We start from the raw sequence: 26,924 nt of genomic DNA, 5'->3' as shown, positions 1-26,924 counted from the left end.
AATGAAGGCAAAAAAAATAGATCCCTCTCTAAGCCAAATATAATCTTTGTCTTCTTGAACTCTCATGGTCCCTTTTCTCTCCCTCTGATGTCCTTCCTCCACTTCACATTGTTGGTTATTTTTTTTTAAATTTAACTTTATCTAGGCTTTTGGTTTGATTTTCTAAATTTAACTTTAAAAAAATTATTTAGTTATTTATCGCTGCGTTGGGTCTTTGTTGCTGCGCACGGGCTTTCTCTAGTTGTGTCGAGCAGGGGCTACTCTTCGCCGCATTGCATGGGCTTCTCATTGCAGTGGCTTCTCTTGCTGTGGAGCACAGGCTCTAGGTGCGCGGGCTTCAGTAGTTGTTGCACGCGGGCTCAGCAGTTGTGGCTCACGGGCTCTGGAGCACAGGCTCAGTAGTTGTGGTGCACAGGCTTAGTTGCTCCACGGCATGTGGGATCTTCCCGGACAAGGGATCGAACCCGTGTCCCCTGCATTTGCATGCGGATTCTTAACCACTGTACCACCAGGGAAGTCCCACATTTTTGGTTTATTGGTGTGTATGTCTGCTTGCTCCATCCAAAGCATAACCCCTTGAGGGTAGGAATTCTCCTTGACTCACACTGTATCCCTCACAGCACTCGGCATGAACAACTAGCTCAAGAAGGAGCCCCAGATGATGAAATCAGATCTGAGTTCCAGTTAGAACTTGGACATAAATTCACTGTTAAGTCATTTCACCTATTTGGTCTCCGTTTTGTCACTTGAAAAATGGCAACTCTCAACTAAAGGAAGGGTTGTATCGTGGGTCGAGAATGGGCTGCAATCAGACAGCTCCGGACCTAAATCTTCCTGAAAATGTGATCTGGAACATTCACATTTAACATTGTGGAGACTCAGTGTTCCTCATCTGGAAATGCTGACTAATACTTACTTGCAGGCCTATTTTAAGAACTGGAGGGAATGCACAGTGCAGTTCCTGGCACCTGCAAATGCTCAATAACTAGTAGCTGCTATCGTCAAAATCACCCTCACTATCATTACTTTATTATAACTTTTAAAGTTTCTTCCATCTCTAAAATTCTAAGAATTTTTTTTTATCCAGCCTCAAATCAAACTTTCTTTCAGGATGCTCTACTGACAACAGTTCTCTTTCCTGATCAGTTGATGTGTTCGATTGAGTTATTTTACAACCCTTTTTAGCTACAGTGCTGCCCACCTGTCTAAGGTTGGTGCCCTCAGCTCACCTCAGATCATCACATGGCCGATTCACAGGGTGGCAAAGAATCTGCTGCCTTTTAAAACTCTTGCAGACGTTCAAATAGATTCCTCACATTGAAGAATTATGTGGCCGCAGTCTGGGTGCCAGACTATGGCCCTGAAGAGCAGCCAGAACCTGCTCCCGTTACCGTGCAGAGAAGAGTGTGCCCAGCACTGCAAAACAACCCTCTTTATGGGAGGCCAGTGCCAACATGCACATTTGGGCCTTTGGCTCCCATAATTTAATTTTGTGAAGTACCCAAAATATGGAAGTATGACTCTGGCTGCAATTCAAAACACCAAGGTTATCCAACCAAGCGTTCAGAGCTTGAAGGTTACCTACACAAGCATCTCAATTCAGGGGAGGAACCCAAAGGGTGCTTGCTCTTCTGTTGGATTCTTCCAACTGCTAGAGCTCTTCCTTCTATTATTTGTCAAAATCCCCTGTCCTATTCTGCCCTCTGAGCAGATGATGAGGATGGCGGTAATGATGATGATGATAATGGTGATAGCAGCTAGCATTTACTGAGTGTGTTGCCCTAAGTGCTTTATACACAATAACTTATTTAATCCAACAACCCTATGAAGCAGGTACTACTGTCAAGCCCATTTAAAAAAGAAAAAAATCCAGGTTTACTAAAGCTTTTACAGGTATACAAACTGGTCTGCTCCACAAATACACTCACCAAGACAGGGAGAACAGCCCCCTATTCATCAGTCATTTCTCTTGTTTTATTTAACTTATTATTTTATATTGGAGTATAGTTGATTAACAATGTTGTGATAGTTTCAGGTGTACAGCACAGTGATTCAGTTATACATATACGTGTATCTATTGTTTTACAAATTCTTTTTCCATTTAGGTTGTTACATAATATTGAGCAGAGTTCCCTGTGCTATACAGTAGGTCCTTGTTGGTTATCCATTTTAAATACAGCAGTGTGTACATGTCAGTCCCAAACTCCCTAACTATCCCTCCCCCCACCCTTCTCCCTGGTAACCATAAGTTTGTTCTCCCATTTTTAAAGATAGGGAAACTGAGGAACAGAGTGGCTGAGTAACTTGCCCAAAGTCACAGAGGAGGTAAGTGGTGGCACAGGACCAGCCCCAGGCAGCCTAGCTCCAGACTCCAGCGAGGATATTTCCTCAGCTCTCAAGTATCTAAGGAAGCCCCAGGGTCCCTGCATCCAACACTGAGTCATCTTTTCTTTGGATTAAGTACCCACAGTTTCAATTCGAAAGACCTGATTTATAGACCCCTTCAGCAGGGTCACTCTCTAGCTTGTCTTGTTTTTCTTAAAATGAGTTGTTCAGAATGAAACAGGATAACACTCCAGAAGCGGTTAGATCTATGCAGCACCCCGGGGAATAACAGCTCTGGAGTCTAGAGAATCCTCCTTCTACTGATGTACCTGAAGGTGCAGTTCCTTTATAAGTGGCCAAGACTGTCCTGCTGGCTCATCAAATCTTAGAATTTAAGAATTGAAAGAGACATTCTAATGTTCATCCAGGCCATCATCTTGAACTTGGGAGGCTTCTAAGACACTTCACCATGAAAATATCAATGGTGACGAGACAGCTCTCCTGGCCCAGAATTGTAAGGTGGCCTTTTTGAAAGAAAGGCTGAGCTGCACCAATGCCTCTTAAGTCAAAACCATCGTGCATTTTTGTAGCCACTTGTGGAGACTCCTTTGTCAGAGGCCTCTGCAGCTGGAAACTCCGAGGCACTGGTAGTTTCCAAAAACACAGAAGCAGCTCAAATATTTGGGGTGAATCCACTGATGAACTTGAAAACTCAGAAATATTTAATTCATTTTGCTTTCCAGGGTTAAAAGAAAGACAAAATACCCAAAAGTTTTAGCCAGGCACAAATGAATCACCAGCAATTCAGAGTGTATTTTACACCAAAGTCAACAACCTTGAGTTGTTCCTTTAAACTCTGCAAATATTTTAGGACTGCAAAAATCAGGGTGGATTTCTCATGGAATTCCTGTCTGAAATTTCTTAAGATAATTTCCATATCTGGTCATATAAATAATTTAATATGACATTTTGCTCTTAATATGACCTTACTGTTTCTGGCTCTAGCCTACCCAGAACCGCAAAGGTATAAAAATCAAGACATTAGGAACATGGCAGGAAGGAAGATAATTAATTACTTAGAAGGTGCATGAAGATCTAATGATTTTAAAGACAGTCTAGGGCTCAGGGATACAGGAAGGATGGAATCCCTTCTTTATGGTGTCAGTTAATCCTAATTTTAATTCAACCTGCTGACTTGGCTGATACCTGGAGATTAGAGGAGACTTTCATTAACATCGCTTTATCATGTTTCATAATTACCTGTTGATATATTCCCAAAACACAACAATTACAGTTGAGACAACCAGCATTGACAGAATCACTTTTCCTTTGACATTCATTATTTTCTCCTGGGAAAAGAAAAGAAGAGGGGGAAAAATAGATTAAATATTGAGAATGGGATATGGTTTTTAAGAAATGCTTCTACCCATATCCTTTCTAAAAGGAAAAGTTGATGAATATTTAACGAGAGCTAAAGAGCATGTTCTACCCTAAACTGCATAGGCCTGTGATGGCAAATCAGCCAGTTCAATGAATTGACGGGGCTGCTTGGGTTGGGAAGGACGCTAAGGCCACTTTGAGGCTCAGAGGGAAAGTATCCTTATTGATCACAAGGTTCACCATGGACGTGGGAGAGTGGGGGGTTGTTTGTTTATTTATTTATTTACCTATTTTTATTGTAGTATAGTTGCTTTACAATGATGTGTTAGTTTCTGCTGTACAGCAAAGTGAATCAGTTATATGTATACATATATCCCCTCTTTTTTGGATTTCCTTCCCATTTAGGTCACCACAGAGCATTGAGTAGAGTTCCCTGTGCTATACAGTAGGTTCTCATTAGTTATACATAGTAGTGTATATATGTCAATCCCAATCTCCCACTTCATCCCATCCCCCCTTCCCCCCTTGGTAACCATAAGTTTTTTCCCTACATCTGTGACTCTATTTCTGCTTTGCAAATAAGTTCATCCATACCATTTTTCTTGAGTGAGGGTCTAGCTAATGTTTCCCATGGACGCCAGCTGCCTCTGACTCAGATCGCCCCACCTCTTGGCATGTGATTTCGGGGAACCATCCATTCCTGAGCTCTGCTGCCCTTGATATACTGCCTATATGCACATCCTTAGAGGGCAAAACACCCTGGTCCTTTACAATCTAGACTCAACCACTTCCCAGCCAGCTTTTCTCCACCACACCCACACAGTCGACACACAGTAGGTATATAAATATTTCTTGAGTGCTGCATGAAATTGTGATTGAAGGGGGAAGGGGTGATGGGTGGGGAATAACGGTTTGGGAAGTACCTTAATTTGGGTAGTCCGGGAAGGCCTCACTGGGGAGGTGATTTTAAAGCTTCCCACGGGATGAAGATAGGATGGAAAAGGATGAAAAGTGCCATGAGAAAGGGTGAGAATATTTCGGAAACAGCATCTATACCAGGCTGACCGAGAAAAAGCTTCTTGTGTTTGGAATAAAACAAAAACAAAAAACCTGGACAAGAAAAAAGTAGTGAAGTTGTCCCACCTGAGCGGCTGGAACGAGGGCGGGGTGGTGGTAGGAGGCAGTCAGAGGGTGGGCAGGGGCAGTCAGAGCCTGGAAAGGCATGGAAAGTGGGTGGGGACCCACCAAAGCATCTGAAGCTGAAGAATCACTTCATCCAACTTCATTCAGAGAGATCCATCTGGGCGCTGGGTATGCAGAACGGATAAAAGGACAAGGGCAGACTATTTTAATGGCCACAAAGAGGAGGTGGCCTGGCTCAAAGGGTGGCTTCATTCAAAATATACTTTGGAGACAGAATTGATAGGATTTGGCTGGTAATTTAGTCATCAGGGATGAGGGAAGAAACAAGGTTTCTGCTTAAGCAGGTGGGTTGTAGCATTTCCTCAAATGGGTTGGAGGAGGAACGGGCTTGCAGGATAAGGATCATGAATTGCCTTTTGGATGTGTGTATTTCGAGGCGTGTGTGAACACCTGAATGGAGACGAGTAGGCAAGTGGACTTCTGAGTCTGAAGTTCATGGGAGAGATGTGGGCGGGCCGTGGCGTTGGAGGAGCTGTCCACGGACCCAGGACAGTATTTAACGTGAAGGGAATGAATTCGATTACCAAGGAGAGAATGTAGAGGGAAAAGAAGGAAGGAGGGCCCTGGGCTGAAGCTTGAAGATGCCGACACTTAGAGGTAGGATAGAGGAGGGGGCGAGAAGGAGAGGACCAGGAGGTGGAGAAAACACAGGAGTGGACACGTGGGAGCCAATGTCATCGCCTTTGTGAAGCCACTTCCCACCTCCACCCTGACCACCGGCGAAGCCCCCTTTCTCTCCTCCAGCTCCCCCATCACTTTATTTACGTTGCTGTACACATCACCTTGGGAGGCGGCTCATGTGGTAACGTCCACATTTGGCTCTGTCTCCCCTAATCATTCGTTTGAGCTTCCTGAGGGCCGAAAGGATGTTTCTTCTTCTTTTTTTTTTTGGCCGCACTACGTGGCACGTGGGGTCTTAGTTCCCTGACCAGGGATGGAACCCATGTCCCCTGCATTGGAAGCATGGAATCTTAAACACTGGACGGGCAGGCAAGTCCCAGGAAGGATGTCTTCTTATTCAACCCTGAATCCCCAGTGCCCCACAGACAGCAGAGGGGGCTGTCAATAAATGTCTGGTGAGCGCACGAAATAAAATGAGAATGGCACTGAGATGTGTCCTTTCAGGGGACAGGTTATTCTCCAATTCTTTTCAAAGAGTGTTCTGAGATGATTCCCGGCTTGGATCTCACATGCTGCATCACCTTTATTATTAAATCCAGTTAAAGAAGAAAAAGTATGGGATCAGCCATGACACTCTATTCCTTCTTGCTTAGAAGGTGCGTTGTTTGGAAATGGAAAAGCCAGGGCTGAACTCAAAGTCATAACTCAACCTCCAGCATTCAGATACAACTGTGATCGGTGGTGTTCCAGAGACCGTGAGAAGATGAGTCTGCTGGGTCACAGGGAAACCTTGGTCTCAAGCTTCTTCCCTGTGAATACGTCGTGAGCTGGCACAGACAGCCCGGGCCCACAGCAAAGTTACGAAATACAGAGGGCTGCATGCAACTCGGCCCCACTGCTGGAAAAAGCCACTTGATTTCTATGTCAACAGCATAGCATTGAGTGCAAGGAAAGGCCTGGGTGTGGAAGCAAACAGATCTGGATCGAGACTGTGGCCATCTCTCTCTGCCACTGTCTTCACTCGCAGAGAAGTGTGGATGGTGATAGAACACAGGAGCTTGGGAATGAGGCGGGGATTTGAGACACATGAAAATGGGTGACTCCGAACATGTAAGCATCTTTTCAGACCCTCACCCAACTCCAAGTTCTGAAAACCAAAACCTGTTTATAATTCAATTGGCATCCAGGCCCTAACTGACATGAGGCTATTTATAATCTTTATCCCACTTAGTGAGACTGTTTAAATGTTTCTTTGCATAAATATTGATGTATTTTTTTATGTGCTTGCTGCTGCTGCACTGGGAGCATTACATAATAGGATAAATACTCTGCATCTAAAAAATTCTGAGTTCCAACATATCTGGCCCTAGGGATTCAGAAAAGGGATGGTGGACCTGTAATGGATCACGTTAGATGGGTTTCCTCGTCTTTAAAATGGGGTTAAAAATGATGACTGTAAGAGTTGGCATCCATAAAATATTTAGCATTGTGCCTGGCACCATATAAATGCTCAAAAAATGCTAGTTCTTATTACTGGTATCCATAAAACAGGCTGTTGGGAGGATCCAATGAAGATAGCACAGTGCCTGGTAGTTAGCAAGAGCTCAAAACATATTCGAGAGAAAAGAATAGGGTTTTGGAATAAGAACATGTTAAACAATAAAGCGCAAACTGATGCAAATTAGGGACTCTATAAAGATTTATCCATCTGTTCTGTGCTGCAGCCTGATTAAGAGCTCCTTGGCAATGCCAGGCGACTTTTATTTTCTTTGATCAAGCCCAGGCCATCCGAAGCTTTATCAACCCCACCTGCTGAGGATCAAACGCAAATTTTCTCCTGGTGTAAGAAACATTAAATGGAGAAACACACAGGCTCTCATGGTAGAGAACATTGAGAGCCTGATATAAAATCAGACACACCCCCTAATCCCCTCTCCAAATGCAGCTGTTTGATTTTTTAATTTCAGAAATTAGCCTCAGAGGCAACTCTTGAAGCCCATTTCCTTCTGGACTCTATAAATGACTTGAATCTGCTTACTTTTTGCTGTGGCCAAGCATCACTCTTGTTGGAAACTTACAGTTGGAAGCTGTGCAAATGAGCCAATCTCACATCCTTTAGCAAAGCACTGGAAATGGGTGTATACACGCTTCCTGGAATCTGGAACCCAAGTCTCTGGGGACAGAAGGGTTGGCAGGGTGGCCAGCGGGTCTTTTAAAACATTTTTATTTTTCTCTCTGGATAAAATGAGGCATTTGGCAGCCAATGCGACCTAAAAGCCCTTCGCTGATGTGTTTGTCTCTCAGAATTTTCAAAACTGTGTCATTCTGAAGATTCGTGGTTGACTATCTTACCCACCAAGTAGGAAAGTTGGGGTTGCTTCCAAATATCCCATTCAAGGGGCTGAGCACAGAATTAGAACCTACGGAGTACTAACACCCTGCCTTATATGGGCGAGTGTAACTAGCTGAGTCACCTGGACCCCACCCCTCAGAGGATCATGTGACCCCAGCCAGGCCCAGTCCCACCTGAGCCCTCCCAGCATCTCCCAGGCCCTCTTGTCATGGTGTTTGCGATTTCCCTCTAAATCCATACCACCACCGACACGGGCTGCTCCTGGGCCACTCCCAGAACTCAGCCCCTGCAACGGTTTCCACAGGAAACCGTCCCCACTCCTGGAACAGGTGCAGACTGTGCTAAAAACCTGGGTGCATTTCGCAAGGCAGAGTCACGCTGTAAGCCTGTCGTTCCTCCGCCGTCCTCGCCCCCTCCCCCTGCCTCCTTTTCCGCTTCTGTTTGCCTGGAGTGTCAGACGTTTCCATGTGGCCCATAAATTAATTCTTCCGCACAGAATGATACACACGCCCACGACTTCAGAGAATCTCATAGCTTCACCCCAACTGATCTAAGTCAAGGTATTCCTTTCAAACAGAATTCCTCTCTGAAAGGAATTATAGTGGCCCTTGTTTTCTCCATCCCGTGTCAGGGGAAAAGGTGAGCATCTCAGCTGAATCACAGAGCACTCAGAAGCCCTGGAAAAGCCATTATCTTGGGAGAGAATGGGAACACCAGCGGCAGAGGAAACCAAACCTTCCTGCAGGCTGAAGAATCTTCCTCTCTGCCTGTGATTCTTCCCCCTGCCCCTGGAACCCACAAGTGTTGCAAACAAAACAAAGCAGCTAAGGGGGTGGGGAGAGGGCTCAGGAGCTGACTGGGTATTAGTCACTCTGCACAAAACTCCTATCTTTAATCTTCCACATCCTCCATTGTAACATTTAGATCCAGCATTCCAGGCAGAAATTAGGCCGGCACTAAGAATGTGCAGCCCTATATGCACAACCCCGGGCAAGTTCTCTGGCTCTGAGCCTCTATTTACACAGACAAAATGGAGCTTCAAACACCCGCCTCTAGGGTTCTTGAAAGCACAAAAGGAGACATGTTTCCACAGCACATTGTGCCTGGTGGTCAGTAAATGCTCCACAAATGGCAGCGGTAACAAGGATGATGCTTTTTTAGGGGAGAGATTCAGAAATGCGTGGCTCTGAGGGCAGAGCTGTGGTTCCCTCTGAGAGGAGTCTTAGCCCTCCAGGGCAGCACCACACAGAAGAGTCAAGCGAGAGCCCTCCACACCACGCTGTGACTGCTGTGACAGTAGCTCGGCTCCCCACCGCCCCCCAGCTCAGGGTCCCGCTGCGCATCGCCTTTGCCCCCATGGCTCGCCATGAGCAGGGAAGAAAGGGGAGGCTCAAACGTCACCCCAGCTCCCACACAGAGCGGCTTTGTGAACCAGGGTCACGGGTTCCTCTGGCCTCAGTCTCCCCATCCTTGAAACAAGTCCTGTGGACTTAACTTTCCACGACAGGCTTTCCTGATTGACCTAGGACCTGGATGAGAAATCAGCCACAGGGCTGGAAGTCCTATTTTAGGAGGACAAGTTCACTCAGCCACATGGAGCTCGTCTTGCTGCAATGGCCCGCGGATTCCTGGAAGTAACGATCAAGAGAGAGGATGGCCAACCAACTCATGTTGAGCCCACAGGCCAACTGATCCAGAAGCTTATGAAACCTCTGAGTCAGGACCCCCGGCAAGACTGGGCCTGCTCTCCCACTGGGGTGGAGAGTGGGGAAGGCCCAAATGCTGCCCCGAGGCGAGGCGCTGCTCCTGCCTGGGGGAATCGCTCCAGCCTGGGTGCCTGTCCCAGAGCTGCAGGTGGGGCCTGAATACTGACCCCACCCCCTGCAGACCTACCTGGGTCCCAGTAACAACCTACCCCAGGTAGGCCTTGCTGAGCTCCCAGGAGCCTCCCACTTTGATCCACAAGAGAAGAAGGTGAACTCGCTGCTGCTCTGCTCCCTGCTCAGGGGTCCCAGTGATCCAGACCTCACAGCCACCTGGTACCCACACCCCCGTCCCGCCATCCAGGATCGAAGAGCTGACTTCTTCAGAGATCTGGCTGGAGCCGCCTGAGCAGGAAACTGCCAAAAGATTCACAGCCGTGGCATCACCGATAACAAGTTGTAAAGCTGAAAGAAACTTCTAAACTCGCAGTTATAAAAAGCAACCATTGACTAACCATGCTAGAGGCAAAACTGATTTGTCTTCCTTTTGTCTCTATTAAAAATGATACTACAAAATCAGCAGACAAAGAGGCGATCCAGGAGTATGCAGCCAAAATATGACAGGTGCATCAGACAGCTGAGTAATACTAATCATTTTTATATTACTTTCACATTTTATTAGGATGTTTTCTGGATTTTGTCCTATGTAGAGTATTTGTCAGTTTTTGTTATTTGTTGGGATGTCTCCTCACATACTAAATGGTTTTCCATAACCATGGGTTTCACATCCACGGATTCAACTAACCACGGATCGAAAATGTTAAAAAACAAAAAATTCCAGAAAGTTCCAAAAAGCAAAACTTGAATTTGCTGCGTACATGCAACTATTTACATAGCATTTACATCATACTCAGTATTGTAAGTGATCTCCAGGTGATTTAAAGTAAACAGGAGGATGTGTGTAGGTTATATGCAAATACTATGCCGTTTTATGTAAGGGACTTGAGCATCTTCAGATTTTGGTATCTGTGAGGTCCTGGAACCAATCCCCTGTGGATACCGAGGGACGACTGCATTCACTTCCACCCTAATATTATATTTGCAACTTTGCATTCTTTTTCTTAAACTGGACCCTGAAAATTGAATAAGCTTCTGGCCCTGCAACACTTGGATGCCCCCCAACTGAACCAGGCCAGGCCCCGGGCTAAATGCTTTACCAGCAATCTCTCAGGTAAGCCTCGCAACAACCCTGTGAAGTCACTCTAGTATTATCCTCATTTTACGGTTATGAAAATGGAGGCTCGGAAAGGTTAAGTGACTTGCCCAGTGCCACACAGCATAAAGTGGTGGAGCCAGGATTCAGGTCCAGAGAGTTGGCCTCCAGTGCCCACCCTTTTAACTCTTTTGTTCTCAGTGAACATGCAGGCTTACCCATGGACTAACCACCCATGTCTCTTTGCGACATCCTCTCATTTTGCCTTTCATGATTACCACTTAGCAATTGACCCAAAGCCAGCTAATCACAGGCTAGACTCACTGAGGGGCTAGCTTCTCCTTGGACCAGCTGGTGAGCATTGGCTCAACTCCTCTGCCATTTCCAGGTGCCTCCTGTGTGCCTGGTGTGGGAGCCTTCCGCACTCACCCCATCCTGTTCATCCCTCATCCTGGTCAGCGCAGCGGCTTTTAGCTGAGGAAACTGAGCTTCAGCAAAGGCTGAGATCACTGGGCTCACCCACAAGGTGGGTGGTGTGTTTGAAAAGCAGACCCTCTGCCTCCCAGGCCCAGCTCTTGGCAGGGGGCTGGTGCTGGGGTTGAGGAGGGAGAATGCTGCTTTATCCTAAAACCTCTCTAAATTGGTGGGCATTACGGGGAAATGCTCCCTGTTGGAAGAAACGTGTTATAATTCGTGGGGGGAAAAAAGTGCATGGAGGGCTGTTTCCAGTTATGTTTTTCATTATAAGGGTCAAAGTAAACACAGACGGAGGAAAATAAGAGACAAGCTTCAGACTAAATATACAACTAGCTGTCGCTCCAGCCATCACAGATGGAATAACCTGTTCTCGGAGGGACGTCTTGTAGTGCCCTTTCTTGAATCCCCTTCAGGAAATCTGAAGCCTGGATCCAGCCAGCTTTTCCTTGCCGCCTGGCCCCGAAATCAGTGTGCAAGAGTTTTTCCAAGAGAAATAAGGGGAGGTAAATGAAGGGTGGGCGCTGCCCTGCATCCACCCACAACGCAGGTCCTGGGCCCCGAGACTCGCCTTCCTGCCCCCGCCATGGCACTTTGAGTCCTGCACAGAAAACCCCAGGCTGCAGCCACGCCCTGTGAGGTCCTGCCAGGGGCAGCAAACTAACAGGGACTGGACCAGCATCCCGCCAGCACCCACTTCTTGATCCGACGCCGGGGAGAGGAGGACGCTATCTTCTTCTAGAACTACCGAGGGGACCAGCGAGCAGTTAGGGGGAGAGCGGGGTTCCTCCCCCAGGGGCATCCACGCCGCAGCCGGCTCACAAAACCCCCAGCGACCCCGACAAGGCAGAGGTAAATCATTTCAACATGTCACGTACCTCATCATCTGCTTCTCTCCCCCCAGAGTAAAAGGCAAAACAACGAAGTTCTATTGAGCTCCGTTCTGCAGAAGGAGGCCGGGCTGGGAGGAAGGGAAGGTGCTCTGTTCCAACTCCTGTCAAAAGAATAAACAGCTGTTTCAGGAAGAGGGGGGCAGACGGATCCCGCAGCAGCAGTCAGGGCTTTGTTCCTTGCTGGCCCTGGGAAGTGGGCCGTTTATCGGGCCTGTTGACTCAGAGCTGCATGCCAAGGCAGAGACGTTCCTCTCTGGGCCCGGGAACGGCCCGGCCTCCCTCACCAAGCGAAACTACAGGTCCAAACTAGGGCTGGTGTTGCAGGAGGGAAGGCCACCACCCTTGGGAGAGACGTACAGGCCACCTGCGTCACCCGCTCCTGGGCGAAAATGAGAACTGTTCCGAACCCAAACAACCCCAAGTGACAGCTACCAGGAACAGCCGATGGAGGATTAAAAAGGAAGGAAAAAAAATGGAGAGGGGTGCCTGAAGGAGAGAGTCCTCAAGACTCCTGTTGAAATGCTACCTAAACATTCCTCCACATCGAGCCTCTCATCCACATCCTTTAGGCTTCGGAAGTTGTTTTGTTTGAGCGCTATTTTTATAGAATGTTCTGAGATCGCCCGCATTGCAAGCCGAGCTATAAGAACTTTAAAAGGTCACTGAGGCCCAACCCTGCTCTTTGGCTGAATAATGCTTAACCCTTCCCACACCCACCTCCTGCTCCCAAAATAGAACTTCCCAGCTGGAAGGGACCTCACAGCGGCGGATTTTCAAATGTTGAAACAGCAAAAGCTTTAAAAAAGAAAGCACATGAAGTCATTCTCAGAACCCCTATGTGAAACAGAGGACACAGGGAGCTGTGGCTGATGCAGGGAAATGAAGCTTAAAGCCCCCCTACCCATCCCTCCCAGGTGGCCCTGGACACCTCCTTGGGAGTACAGACTGGAAACCCCAGACAGACCAAGGAGATGGGACCAAAACCAGACAGAAAGGGGCCAAGGACTGCCCCCAGCCTCCAAGGGGTGCCTAATCCAGCCTCTTCCTCTTGTTCTCCAGAGGAGATTTCACGGGCCCCTCCTCTGGGGGCATGAGCTAGTCGACCACAATCTTCAGGGTCTGGAAGTCCTGCTTAACTACTTACTTAAATCCTTCCTGCCGGCATCTACTACAGCTAAACCAGCCACATCTTACAACCCAGTTATTCCACCCAGCTCTATACCCCAAAGAAAGTACACATAAGCTCACCCAGAGACACGGACTGGGACATTCACAGTGCACCAAAAACTGGCAACGACCCCAAGGCCCACCATCAGACAGATCGGGTGTGATCGAGCATGGGAGCCCACGTACATCAGCGAGAAGTAACCAGCTACAGCCCCTGACATCAGCAGGATGAATCTCACACACACTTCTTTCTCACTGAGCGAAAGAAGGCCTGGATGATTCCATTCACTGAGCGTTCAAAAATAGGCAAAACCAACCTGTGGTGCTAGAAGTCAGAGAGGGGGGTGGTAGAGACTGGGAAGGGGCCCCGGGGGAGTTCCATGTTGTTTCCTGAGCCAGGTAGTGGTTACACAGGTGTGTCCACTTTGTGAAAATTCATCACAAATGTGCCTTCTCTGTGTGTATGTTAAGAGCAAAAGTGAACAGAAACCCTCCTGCTGGAACCTGCATTCTCTGGGGCATTCTGTCTTTCCCTGACTCTGGCTCTCAGGACACAGGGTCACGGATAGACCCTGCTTTTTTCCTTCTCTTGGGGTGGACACCCCAATACCGAGCACCACGGAGCACCTCACTATGGGCTCAGGGAAGATCTGTTGCATTAAATGATCCAGGCATCTGTACTGTGGTCAACAGGGAAGGGAAAGACGACAGCATTCGGAGGCTAAGGAGCTGCGCTAAGATAAACTGGTCCTCCAACAAGCAAGCACCGATCACATGGGTCTTCCATTTTACAGTTTACAAAGCAGCCTCTCTCCTTCATCTCAGTGAATCCTCAGGCTCACCCACCCAGTGGTCAGGGAAGGGAGGGAGGCTCTGAGAGCCTCTGTGACTTGCTCGAGGTCACCAGCTGGTGGGTCTCATGCTACCCTTCCTCCTGAGCTGCCCCCGGGGGACACTCTACAGGTTAGTGGAATCAGAAGGTCCAGGTTGGTTAACCACAGCTCGACAGAGCATGCAAACCTGGAAGGCAGAAAATTCAACTTCCAGAGGACCCAACATGAAATTCCTCCTTCCCTGAAGCAGACTCTCAAAACAAGGGAGCACATACTTGTGGTCAGTTTTTAATTGAGAGGCGGGCAACTGGAGCAAGGGAGCCTCAGGCCATGCTGTTCTGCTGATCAAAGGAGGCCAGAGGCTGTCCAGGTTAAGAGCCTGGCATCCCAGCCAGGCTGACTAATCTCATCACTCGATGGTCACCAAGGTCCCTTCCAGCCCTAACAGTCCACGGGCCTGTCAGATGACAGCCAGCGTTCAGCGCCTGTCCGTCTGCCACCCCCGAGTTATAGAGGATCGCACAGCCTCAGAGCTGCAGCCAAGGTAGCTGTAGCCCAGGTGTGGAGGTGCCCTGGCTTCACATCCCAGACCCCTTCCGGCCGGAATCACGAAGGATCAGATTCCCACCCTGCTTACCTCCGTGGAAGTGTGGGGATTAAGTGTTCTTGGCACAGAATGCTAGACACAGGAGTTTCAGGCTGCCACTGTTTGCTGAATCCTGAATGTGTTCAGGGCAGTTATAAAAGACATTCTCGCTGATGCTCGTGAGTGACGGAGCAATTTGGTTGGTTTCCTCTTCTCTGTGTTGGGGATAATCATAATCCCCACCTCTCAGGGTAGGCGAGGAGCTTAGAGCACGGTGGTTCTGAATTTGGACTCTGGGCCCAGGCTGCCTGGGTTTGAGTCCTGGCTCTGCCCCGTATGCTGTGCAATCCTGGGCAATTTACTTAACTTCTCTGTGTCTCTGTTTCTACAGCTATAAAATGGGGATAATAGTACTTGTATGGTAGCTGGCACACGGTGAGGGTATAGAGATACCTATTAGCCATTATTGCAAGAATTAAGGAGATACTCCTTGAAAAGTGCTTGAGGTTCTCAATCACTGATAGTCTCTAGTGTTCAATTAATCCAAGGTTGCCGTTCCCTCGGTTTTACCTTGGTGTATGAAATAAAAATTTTGATCATGTATTCCTCCAGGTTGGGGAAACGTGGGGAAGGAGAGGTTCCGGCCAGTGATTCCATTACCATTAAGTATTGCCATACACCTGTGAGCATAAGTGCTGAAATGATCTTGGCGAAAGCCCAAGCAGTAAATAACTGCACTCAGGAGAGTTCGCACCTCTAAGTCTATTTCCTTGAGAAGAGCTGGAAAAATGAAATCATGATGACTCTTTCCAAGCAACACATAGCAAACCTTCTTGAGATGTGCCTCCATCCCACCTAACTCCAGGATAGACTCCACCAAAGCCATGCTGGAGCGCTCCCCTTGCTTCCACAAGCTTCCGTCCTGAGCCTCAGCCACACCCCTTGTACCAGGAAGTCCCTCCCTGGGGCTAACCTTGGTTCTTCATGCTGTAGGTCAGACTCTTTCTGGAGAAGGAAGATGCTGGCTTTGTTGACAGCTTGGAAGGTATGAGGAGCTCCCACCGAGCAGCAAGGACTGGGTTCTGATGACAGCCTGGGCTTGAGCCCCCAATACAGGTGGCTGGATTTCCCCAATCGAGGAGTCTCCCCTCCCCCTCTACCCTCCCCTGGTTCCTCTCACCGCTTCCTCAGGCTGATGGCCCCAGATGGAGGTGAAGAAGAGGCACCTGGTTGTTCTTATCACAATTGGGCGGTGGGTGCCCGGGGGTGCCCTCGACTCCCCTAGAAATTCTCACCCTTCCCTGAATGGAGAGAGGCTTGAAGCCAGTAGGCCAGTGCCCTGCCTCAGAGCAGAACTGCTTCCTGAACAGGTGAGAAGCTCAGCGTCCCTCAAGGTCACAATCATGCCCTGTTTAGAGCCCACTGCTGTCTACAACGACCCATATACTTTTACACAACCCTAGGAGGGTAAGTAGGGTGAAGAGTACAGTCCCAAGTTATAAGGAAGGGAACTGAAGATAAAGTAAGAACCTTACAGAAGTGTATGGTCTGAGTCATTAACCCTGGAATGGAAGACAAGTTTAGGGTTTTTCCATGATTCTATCCCACCTTAACCTCTTACACCCCCGACGGTGGTGAAGCCAGACCAAACTGGGGATGCTAATGGATGTAGAAGAAGGCAGGGGCTGTGAACCAAATGCCACTGGAACCCAAGCGCTATTGGGGGGGCGGGGGGTGCTTGTCTTCCATCTTGGTCACTTCTGGGTTTTCCCAGTACCTGGAACAGTACCTGGCACCTGTTAGATGCTCAATAGATATATGTTGAATGAATGCTGAGTGAAACCCAGGAGCCAGGTGGGCAGCAGAATTGTGTGAATTTGACCAGGTATAATGCAATAGGGAGTGATGGGGTCTGTGGTAAACTGGGGAACTTCTGCCCAAATCAGATCGAAATCAGATTTTAAAAAGAGAAAAAAAGAAATTGGGAATTCCCTGGTGGTCCAATGGTTAGAACTCTGCGCTTCCACTACAGGGGGCCTGTGTTCGATCCCTGGTCGGGGAACTAAGATCCCGCAAGCTGCCCAGTGCGGCCAAAAATAAAAAAAATAATAAGAGAAAAATGACTGTACCTCAACAGCACTTCTCTGATTACGGAATGTGATATATGGGCCACAGATGACTCCTTTTTTAAGGGAAATCGTTTTGTACCAGAAACTAAAAGTACTATTTGAACCCCTGCTCCGTTATCACCAGCCTGTGTGATGCAGGCATGTCCAGTTCCCTTCTCTGTGCCTCTGTTTTCTCATCTGTGGAGTGGAGGGTCCCTCCCAATTCCACTCTGCCCTGCCTGAGCCTGAATCTGGGGGTGCAGCTGTGAATCGGGTTCCTATAAAAATCTGACCAGGGGCATCTCAGAAGCCTTCATGGAGGAGGTGATGTGACTGGACCTTTTCAGGTGGGCTTCTCCTGCCTCCCAGGGACCTGGCATGTCTGTCTGCACCGGCCCTCACCCCTCTCTTCCTTCTCACTAAAGACAGGCTGGCAGGCAGCCCCGCCCTTCAGGATTTGTAAATCCTCTTCTGCTCAGGCCGGGTCCCCTCAGGAGGTCCTGTGGGGTCATCTTATGAACCAACCAGCTTTGGCTTTTGGAGGCAGGGGACAGGATGTTACAGAACCTCCAAGGCACTCAGGAGCCCCACTGAACCCTCCCAAAGGAGGCCCCAAACACACCGGTGAAAGAAAAGAGGAAATGGGGCACAATTCTGGCCCCAAAACAGAGAAACTCAGCCAAGCAAAGAGAGGGGAAACCAGCTTTTTGAGAGAGGGGACTCCGAGTCTGGCAGAGCCACAGAGAACTTTCTCCCACCCTGGCTCACTGCAAGGCCGGGGTGAGGACTCAAGCAACCGTGCAGATAAGGAGGATAGGCAGGCCTGCCCCACTCAGCCCAGCCCAGCCCAGCCCCAGAAGCATTTCTTTCCAAAGAGCCTGTGGAAGGGGGTGGATTGCAGTGAAGAAAATGTTTTAAAAATTGAAGTCAAGACTAACAATACAACCAGATAAAAGAAAGCCCAAGAAAGTGCTTTCTAAATCCAATGACCTGCTTCCACAGGCCATGTGGCTCCAGGCACATTCTTTTCCCCATCTGGGCCTTACACCCCATGTGGGCGCTGACCAAGCTGAAGCAGAACTTTCCCAGGATCCCTATGGCTCCTTGGCGGGGACCCACATGGGCTCGGTGGCTGTGAAGGGCCTGTTCTCACTTGCTCTGCAAACCTGGCTGATGAATGTGCAGCTTTCAGAGCTCACCGCCACCTCCTCCGAGATCTGCTTCCCGGCGGGAGCTGATTCTCTCTCCCAAATTGCCACTGCCCTTGCGCGGCCTGCTTGGAGCACAGGTTGCTGAGCAAGTGTCCATCTCGCCCTCCATGTGCAAGCTCTCAAGGGCAGCAGGGAGCTCGGCTTTAACTCCAGGTCCCTGGTGGTCCTCACACAGGGTCCAGTACAGAGGCGGTCCTGAGGATTGGTGGATGGATGGACAGATGGATGGTATATTGGCTTGCTAGGGCTTCCGTAAGAAAGTACCACAAACTGGGTGGCTTAACACAACAGAAGTTTATTCTCTCACAATTCTGGAGGCCAGAAGTCCAAAGTCAAGGTGTTGGCAGAGCTGGTTCCTTCTGAAGGTCATGAGAGAGAACCCATCACGCCTCTCTCCTAGCTTCTGGTGGTTGCCAGCACCCTTTGGCGCGTTCCTTGTGACAGCATAACCCAACGCTCTCTACATCGTCACACAGTGTTCGTGTGTGTCTGTGTCCAAGTTTCCCTCTTCTTATAAGGACACCAGTCACTGGATTGGAGCCCACCCAAATCCAGTATGACCTCATCTTAGCTTGAGTCATCTGCAAAGAATCTATTTCCAAAAAAACTCATATTCATAGGCACTGGGAGTTAGGACTTGAACACATCTTTTTGGTAGACAAAATTCTACCCACTAGAGACAGTTATCCAAATAGCTATTGGTTGGGAGCCTGTAAACACTCGCAGAACCACCTGCGTATAATTACAGAGTCGAACGCAAAAAGTTGGAGGCAGGTGGGGAAGTGGAGGTGGTCTTGAGAGAGAGGAAAGTGGATGGAATCCTTAGAGCATCTCTATTTGATCAGGATTATAGGAAGAAGCGAAATGCCTCCCTGAGACAGGCTCTGTGGGATGCCCAGTAGAGATGCTGCAGGTCAGCCAATATTCAGCTCTGGGCAACATAGAGATGTGAGTGGATAAGATCACCCTAGGAGGGGAAGGATGTGAAAGAAGAGGGGGCCCCCGGGGCAGCTGGCATCAAAAACCCATGGAAGCCTGGAGCCGGGTACCAGATTGCAGTGTTGAGGAAAGAACCTCAGGCGAGGAAGTGACGTCAGTTGAGTGCAAGGACCTCTTGCCAGCAACTTGCCTTGGGAAGGGTTGGAGAGAGCATCCAGTTAGAGAAGCCATGGAGAAAAAGGGAAATACTCCTGAGTACACTGCTGACGATGGGAAACCCCTGATGAGACAGAGCCGTGGAGAGGAGGGTTTGAAGGTTCAGAGGAGGGAAAGGACAGGTGCTGAAGAGCATCCCTTCAGGGAGGATGGGGGTGGGGATGCCACCAAGACAGGCACAAGGTGCTTCCCCTTGTGCAAAACGTGAGGGGACAGGGGACTTCCCTGGTGGCGCAGTGGTTAAGAGTCCGCCTGCCAATGCAGGGGACACGGGTTCGAGCCCTGGTCCAGGAAGATCCCACATGCCGTGGAGCAACTAAGCCCGTGCGCCACAACTACTGAGCCTGCGCTCTACAGCCCACGAGCCACAACTACTGAAGCTCACGAGCCTAGAGCCCGTGCTGTGCAACAGGAGAAGCCACCGCAATGAGAAGCCCGCGCACCGCAATGAAGAGTAGCCCGCGCACCACAACGAAGAGTAGCCCCCGCTCGCCGCAACTAGAGAAAGCCCGCGCGCAGCAATGAAGACCCAACGCGGCCAAAACTAAAAATTAATTAATTAATTAACTAATGACTTTAAAAAAGTGAGAAGACAGGATAGGTGAGTTGGTAACGTGGGGGGATAAAGTGGGAAGTTGACAAGCTCCAATCCAGAGCAGCTGAAGTGGGATTGGGGGAGGGGGACAAAGAAGCTGCAGGGCCGTGCAGAATCCTGTCACCCCGCGCCTTGTATCTGAGGAATCTGCATTTCCTCCTGAAGGTGCTGGGGAATCTCTAAGCAAAGAGAGTTACATGATTCGCTTTTTAGAAGAATTCCTTGGCTGCAAGGTGAGGGTGGGTGGGAGAAGTTAAATCTCCATCCAGGGGGCCCAGCCAGGAGGCTGCTGGCCAATGTCCAGGGGAAAGAGTAGAGACCTGACACCACGGGGTGAGCTGGAAGACAAGAAAGAAGTGGCATCTTGAGATCTTGGGTTACAGGAACTAAATTCTCTTTCAAAATTTGCTTCACTGTCACCTTCTTGGAGAGACTGTCCCGGATTTAAAATTACTTTCGTTTTGTATCAAAGTGTGGATCAAACAACCAGCAGCACCAGCATCACTTGGGAGCTTGTTAGAAATGCAGAGCCTCAGGCCCACCCAGCCCTAATGAATCAGGATGCCCAGGGTGTGGCCCAGGAATCTGTCTGCAAGAGGCCTGCCGGTGATCTGGAAACCAAGCTGGTTCCCAGGTTTCTGGTGGAAGTAGGAGAGTGGATGGTTGACTGAAAAATAAAGTGGAGGGGTTGGGAGGAGGGGAGGCTGGTGAGTTCTGTTCTAGAAGCGTTGAGTTTGAAGAACCTGCAGAAGCCAGCTCAGTAATGTTGTCCTAGACAGAGAGCCTGGGCAGAGCACGATTTGGGAGCTGCCAGCGTGAGGCAAGAGGGAGGGGAGCATTGAGAACAGAGCAGGGCATCCTTAATGGACACCGCCCTGAAACCTGAGGGGCAGAGCAGAGAGGCAGGAGGAGAGCCAGGCGCAAAAGTTGTCAACAATGCTGGAAGTGAGAGAGTGGCATGGACATATATACACTACCAAATGTAAAACAGATAGCTAGTGGGAAGCAGCCGCATGGCACAGGGAGATCAGCTCGGTGCTTTGTGACCACCTAGGGGGTGGGATAGGGAGGGTGGGAGGGAGACACAAGAGGGAGGTGATGTGGGGATGTATGTATATGTATAGCTGATTCACTTTGTTATACAGCAGAAACTAACACACCATTGTAAAGCAATTATGCTCCAATAAAGATGTTAAAAAAAAAAAGAATGCTGGGATTAGCCCCATCTGAATTCTCAGCTCAACTCCACCCGCCGACACTCCTCTGGCTGCCTCTGGCCTCACTTGCCCCCGGAAGAGGGAAGGCTGTGGAGGGAGGGTCGTGTTCCCCGGGCAAGGGTGCTGCTGCCTGAGAATCCCAAGGAGTGGGATTGCCAGGCAAACGAGGAGTGACAACAGACAGAGGTCCTGTCCCCCGCTGTGCCTCCAACTCTGAGCAACTCCCTGTGTGTGCCTTGCTGTTTCCCACCCCCCTCCCCAATCAGATGAAAAGGTGGGGCTGGTGTCTCGGACTCTGCATCGCATGCCAGCTCTGGGGGCTCATGGCACCCCTCATGCCCAGCCACGGGCTCTCAGCGAATAACCCCCACAGAGGAGCAGTTGGTGCGTTCAGAGCATGTGATGCGGCTACAGAAACCAGAGTCAGAGAGGAGATCACAGCCTTTGGGTGGAGGGAGGGCACTCTGGGGAGGGAGCGGGGAGCCCGAGCCAACAGGCGTGCTGAATCCAAAGCTCTACCTGGTTCCCATCAGAACAGCTGAGCAGTCAAGGTCTAAAGAAGACTCCTTCCCCCTCAGCCAAAATAGGAGGCCCTGGAACCAGCAAGGGGCCGTTTCATGTGGGAAGAAGTGAAAGTTTTCAGGGACCCCTGCCTGTTTCCTGTTCTCCCTCCTAGAAGGAGATCCCCCCTCTCAAGGGGCCAGCTCCCAGTCGCAGCCTGTTGCCCCCGTTTGCTCCCCTGGCTGGCCGACAGCACAGTCTTCCAGGTGACATGAACAGTGGCATAAACAAGTCACTCTCATCCAAAGGAGTTCAAGTCCCTCAGGCTTTTACGCCAGTGGTAATCTGTCAGCTCTCCTCTCCCGCTGTCCTGCTAGCCCAGCCTCCCTCCTAAAGGTGGTCACACCATTTACAGCCTCCATGGCGGACAGCCTCTGCCTGAAGCCTTCTACTGAGGGGCACCCACCCGAGTAGTCTGGTTCATCTCTGGACTTTTCTGATTGTAAGACACATCTTTTCAGTGTGGAACTGAGCTCTGCTTCCCAGAATGTTATTATCAATAATAAGGACTGCCTTTCATTTACATACACCATCTCATTTAATCCTTTCTACAATCACTAATGAGCCCTCCATTCCCCAGACAGGGAATCTGAGGCTCCAAGGTTGAGTCACACAGACCAGCAGACAGCAGAACCAGTAAGTTCTACCTGTCCGTGTAGCCTTGCCTTTCCCATTCACCCTAACGGCTCCTCAGAGATAGGACCGCTGACTCTTTCCTCTCCAAGCAAAACATCATCTTCCCTGGCACACTTCAGGAAAGCCGTGCCCACAAGCATTTATTCCATCAGTAAACACTTGGAGGACATTTACTCAGTCCTGGGACTGTTGGGACTGGGGTGGGCACAGAATGAATCACATCCACTGCCTGCGCTTGTCAAGCCCAAGTCTGGTGAGAGGGACATGTGTGCCCACAAATGCCAAGTGCTCTCTGCGGACCTCGGCTACTGCCATTGTGTTAACCAGGCTGGGGCTGGCACAGAGCCAGGGCTGCATAGGTGTCCCCTGGCGGAAGTCACTGCTCCTCTCTACCCCTTGTCTTGTTCTTCTGTTTTGTTTTACCATTCTCCTGTTTTTGACATCTGGGCTTTGCCTTTTCACAGCAACCCTTCCTGGTGTGGGTAGTTTCTCAGAGCCTGTAAAATCAAGGTGCTTTCCCTAGGACAGTTCTGATTTATGCTTGTCATGGATCAGTTTTCAGGTCAATGTTTTAGTGCCCCCTTTCACTCTCAAAGGTGTGTAGGTCTGGGGGATAAATCATAGGGTCACGCTATGTAAAAACTGTTCAATAAAATAAAGAGGGTTCAATGAAGTCCCCTCGGACCCTCTAGGATGCAGAGCTTGTGTTTACTATCAACCGGTGCCTTAGGATACCCGCTTCAGCAGCCAGACTCTTTTCTGAGGCCGCTTGTGGTACAAGAGGTGGTACAAGCCCAGTCCCTCCAGACGCATTTCTGCCCCCACCCCCAACTTGTCCCCCTTAGAGCCTGCAGCTGGGATCATCTCAGCTCACCCTGCTTCCCCTGTGTAGGCTAGGAGGTATTAAGAGTCTAAGAATTTACTGAAAAATCCTGAGGTTGTTTTTGTCTCGGGCTTCTTTTTTTTTCCCCTCCACTAGATTTTTTTCTTGTAATAAGTTGAGCGTAAAAGGCCTTCCAAGAAATAATCTCTAATGATGACATTCTAGGAACCTAAAGTGGGAAGCTAAAAAACAACAACAACAGCTACAAAACCAAAAAACAACCTCTTAATGGAGCCCACAATGGAGATGACTTTTTCTCTGCCTGTTCTTGGGATGAGCCAGGACTGAGTTCAAATTCCAGCCCCGCTCCCTACTTTCTTGCTGTGTGGCCCTGGAAATGTCACTTCACATTCTGAGCCTTGGTTTACTCACCTGTAAAATAGGGATAATAATTCCTTACTCCTTGAGTTGTTGAAAGGATGAACAATAACACCTGTAAAGTTCCTGGTACCTCATAGGTACTTAGGAAAAGGCAACTTGTATTATTATCACTGGTTCCTAAGAGACAAGCACTGTCCCCACCTCATCATAGCAGCAGGAGGCCGTACAGCATAGAGGTTAGAGCCTGCACTTGAGTGAGCCCGGCCTGGGCATTGACTAAGTGTGTGGCCTTGGGTGAGTCACTTGACCTCCTGGGACTTGATTTCTCTCCTCTGTAAAATGAGAATAACAATTTTCCTTTTAGACCATCTTAAATGAGATAGTGCACATCAAGCGCTTGGTATAAGGCCTGATGTTGGAGCAAGTGCCCAATAGACGATAGCTACTCAATTCCTAATGATGATTATTCCAGAACTCTCCACCTCACAGGCTCCAGCACCACCTGCTCTGTGTCAAACAAGGACTTGTCCTCATGTCCTAAAAACAACCAGCTCTTCCTTTACACGGGGCATTTAGGAGGCCTCCCGCTTGCTGGAGCCTCTGACACAGCCCGTGAGGCAGGATGGGTCCCTGCATACAGAGGGAGTCTGGTGACTTGCCCAAGGTGGGAAGCTGTGTTTGGGTAGAGCCCAGAATTTCTTCAACCTCCTCCTGTCCCAAAGGAAGTCTGCAAATCACTGATTCAGAGTTGAAGGGAATGATGTGTTCGTTTGTTCATTCATTCATTAAGCAAATACTTATTTAATGTCAACATTGGCACCTACCAAGTGCTAGGCACTGTCCAGGCTGCTAGGTCGACAAGGATTAGCCAATACGGCCTCCCTCGCACGGAGCTCAGTGTAGTGGGAAGTGGAGCCCAGAATCCAACTCTCATGCCACCACATACATCCTGCAACCGAGGTGAGTGTCCTGTGACAGCAATGAGTCACCCCCTTACTCCAGGCTCCACGGACTTCTGGCGGACTCAGAGAGCAATCTCACCTGCCTCTTCGCCCATGTGGCTGCAGGAACACCCCCGCCACCCAGGGTCACTCTCCTTTCAAGCCTGGCCTCAGTCTTCTGAGCTGCTTCATTTTATAGATGAGAAAACTGAGGCACCAAGGCAGGGAAATAACTTATCCAGGGCCACTCAGCAATGAAGTGAGGAGGCTGGGGCTAGTACCCAGGTGTCCGGCATCTCTCCGGGACGAGGACGAGAAGCCTCTTAACTACAGCATAGGAAATCAAGAACTCAGGGAAGGGGCTGAGGGCTGCAGTCAGTAGTCTTCTCCCAGAGTTTCCTTATTTATGCCCAAGAAAACCCCAAAAGCCTCTGCCAGGGATGGCCATGTCTCTGTCCTTCCCTCTCCCTTCTACCCTCACTGCTCTTGAATGATTTTGGATGCCACGATGGGAAACAGAAATGCAACTGGGAAAAGGTGAGCATCATAGGGAAAAGGTGAGCATCATGTGTGGACTGGAGACAAGTGAGGCATCCAATTCAGAAAGAACATCCCTCTCATAAACATCAAATAGCTCAGAAACGGAGGGAGAACGCCTAAATATGTGCCACACTTACAAAACGTCATATGGGTCTGTGATGAAGAATGTGGTTTGAGAACCCCAGTTCAATACCATTGCCTCTGCCTTCCCTGTGCGTTTAGCACCTGGAGCTCCCAGCAGGTATCACCTGCCCTCTTCAGGGCTGCTGCCTTCTTCACTGAGCTTCTGCTTTTTATTCCCCCAGAGAGGCTGGCAGCTGCATGTGCCTTTTTGTTCTGCTTAGCACTTGGGGCTAAGAAGTGCCTTTGGGGTTTTTCCTCTCTGGGTGTGGTTTCCTAGCACTCACAAAGTACAGCCTACAGCCCACTCTATCTGTGCCACCTGCCTGGTTATCTCAGCTTGCAGAGTTGACTTAGCACACTAAGCAAAGAAAGGAGTAGCCCACCTGGGGTACTCGTTAATGCTGTTCTACTAAATATTTCCTGCTCTCCACCTTCATGGTGGGCTTTCATTTCCTGGTCCCCTTGTGACTGAGTAGGGCCATGTGACTAGTCCGATCAATAAGATGTGAGATGGCCCAAGCATTTAATTGCCAGTGGAAGACCCTCTAGGGCTCTCTTTCTCAGTGCCATGAAGTACATTCAAGGAGGTAACTGCTCCATCAGCCTGATTCCTTGAATGAGGAACACAGCCCCCAGCTGACCCAAGATGCTCATATTAACTAGAGTAAGAAATAAACCTTTAGGGAATTCCCTGGTGGTCCAGTGGTTAGAACTCTGTGTTCTCACTGCTGAGGGTCCAGGTTCAATCTCTGGTTGGGGAACTAAGATCCCACAGGCTGGGAGGCACAGCCAAAAAAAAAAAAGACAAACCACCTTTATGGGTTTGGCCCCTAAGATTCAAGGGTTGTTTGTTACTGCAGCACACCGTACTCCATCCTGACTGATACACTGCCCATGTCACACAGAGTAGGATATTCTCTAGATAATAGTCTGCCCTCTTCCCTATAAAAATCTTTACCCTCCTCTTCAATGAGAGCCTGGCATAAACAAAGGAAAATGAAGTGGAGGCAAGAGCGTCTCTCCAGTGTCCTGTAGAAATTTTTTCCTCCTTAGGTTTCAAAGATGGGTGAAGATTCAGCTACATTTGAAAGGAATGAGAAGGAAGTTCAGCGTGTTGTCTTCTGTGGCTTCCCTTTCCTATGAGATAGGACGCTAGGTCACTCATGAAAACGTCTTGCAGGCTTGCCACGTGACAGCCACCCAGGTTAGGAGCAGATGCCTTGGGCACTGGGAGAGAACACTGACCAGGAATGAGGACATAGGGTGCCAAGCAGCTCTGCAACCCTGCTGGGGTTGTAACCGAGCCAGCCACACCAGCCCAAGGACAGTGGCAGGGATGGCAACTGGCTGGATTCCTCCCCAGTTAGGGACTGTCTGGCCGGGGTGGGCAGCGGTGAGGGTGGCTAGAAAGACAAGGAGGGGATGTGGTTCAAGGAAATGATGTGTGATTTAACTGGCTGATCGTGGGAGGGAAGGAGGTGGCGCTCACAGCATCCCTGTAGATTCTACTGGTATTCCCATTTTACAGGGAGGGAAACCAAGGCTCAGAAAGGTGATATCTCTTGCTCAAGCTAAGGGTCAGAGCCAGAACTAATCCAAGTCTGGCTGACACAAAAGCTTAGCCGCCACCCAGCACTCTTTCAGCCAGAAGACATTTCACTCCCTCTGAGCTCCCCTTAGCCCCTTGTCAGGCTTCTTTTCTGCACCTTTACGTCTACCTTTAATTACTTACATATAATATATATATCTCAGTCCAGACTGTGAGTTCCTGAAGAGCAGGAATCTGTACCTTATATAATAATAATAATAACAACAGCAACAAAGCAGGAACAGCAGCATATGCTACTATTTCTTGAATGCTGAGCTGGGTTCTAAGCACTTT

General features: G+C 49.1%; 1 protein-coding gene across 1 annotated transcript in view; it reads right to left on the bottom strand.

Annotated features, from left to right (window-relative positions):
- The window catches only part of LOC137769877 (N-acetyllactosaminide alpha-1,3-galactosyltransferase-like), a 65,093-nt gene that overhangs the window by 18,087 nt on the left and 20,082 nt on the right, over positions 1 to 26,924 (bottom strand). The window contains exons 2-3 of the mRNA XM_068551959.1: positions 12,151 to 12,266; positions 3,586 to 3,674 (exon numbers count right to left, since the gene is read on the bottom strand). Of these exons, the coding sequence (XP_068408060.1) occupies positions 3,586 to 3,674; positions 12,151 to 12,266 (205 nt within the window). The remainder of the gene's footprint in view (positions 1 to 3,585; positions 3,675 to 12,150; positions 12,267 to 26,924) is intronic.

This window comes from Eschrichtius robustus, chromosome 10 (genome assembly GCF_028021215.1).
Source record: "Eschrichtius robustus isolate mEscRob2 chromosome 10, mEscRob2.pri, whole genome shotgun sequence".
In the NCBI taxonomy this organism is placed as follows: Eukaryota; Metazoa; Chordata; class Mammalia; order Artiodactyla; family Eschrichtiidae; genus Eschrichtius; species Eschrichtius robustus.
The sequence above is the reverse complement of the archived record's forward strand: the minus strand, read 5'-3'. Positions and strand labels throughout refer to the sequence as shown.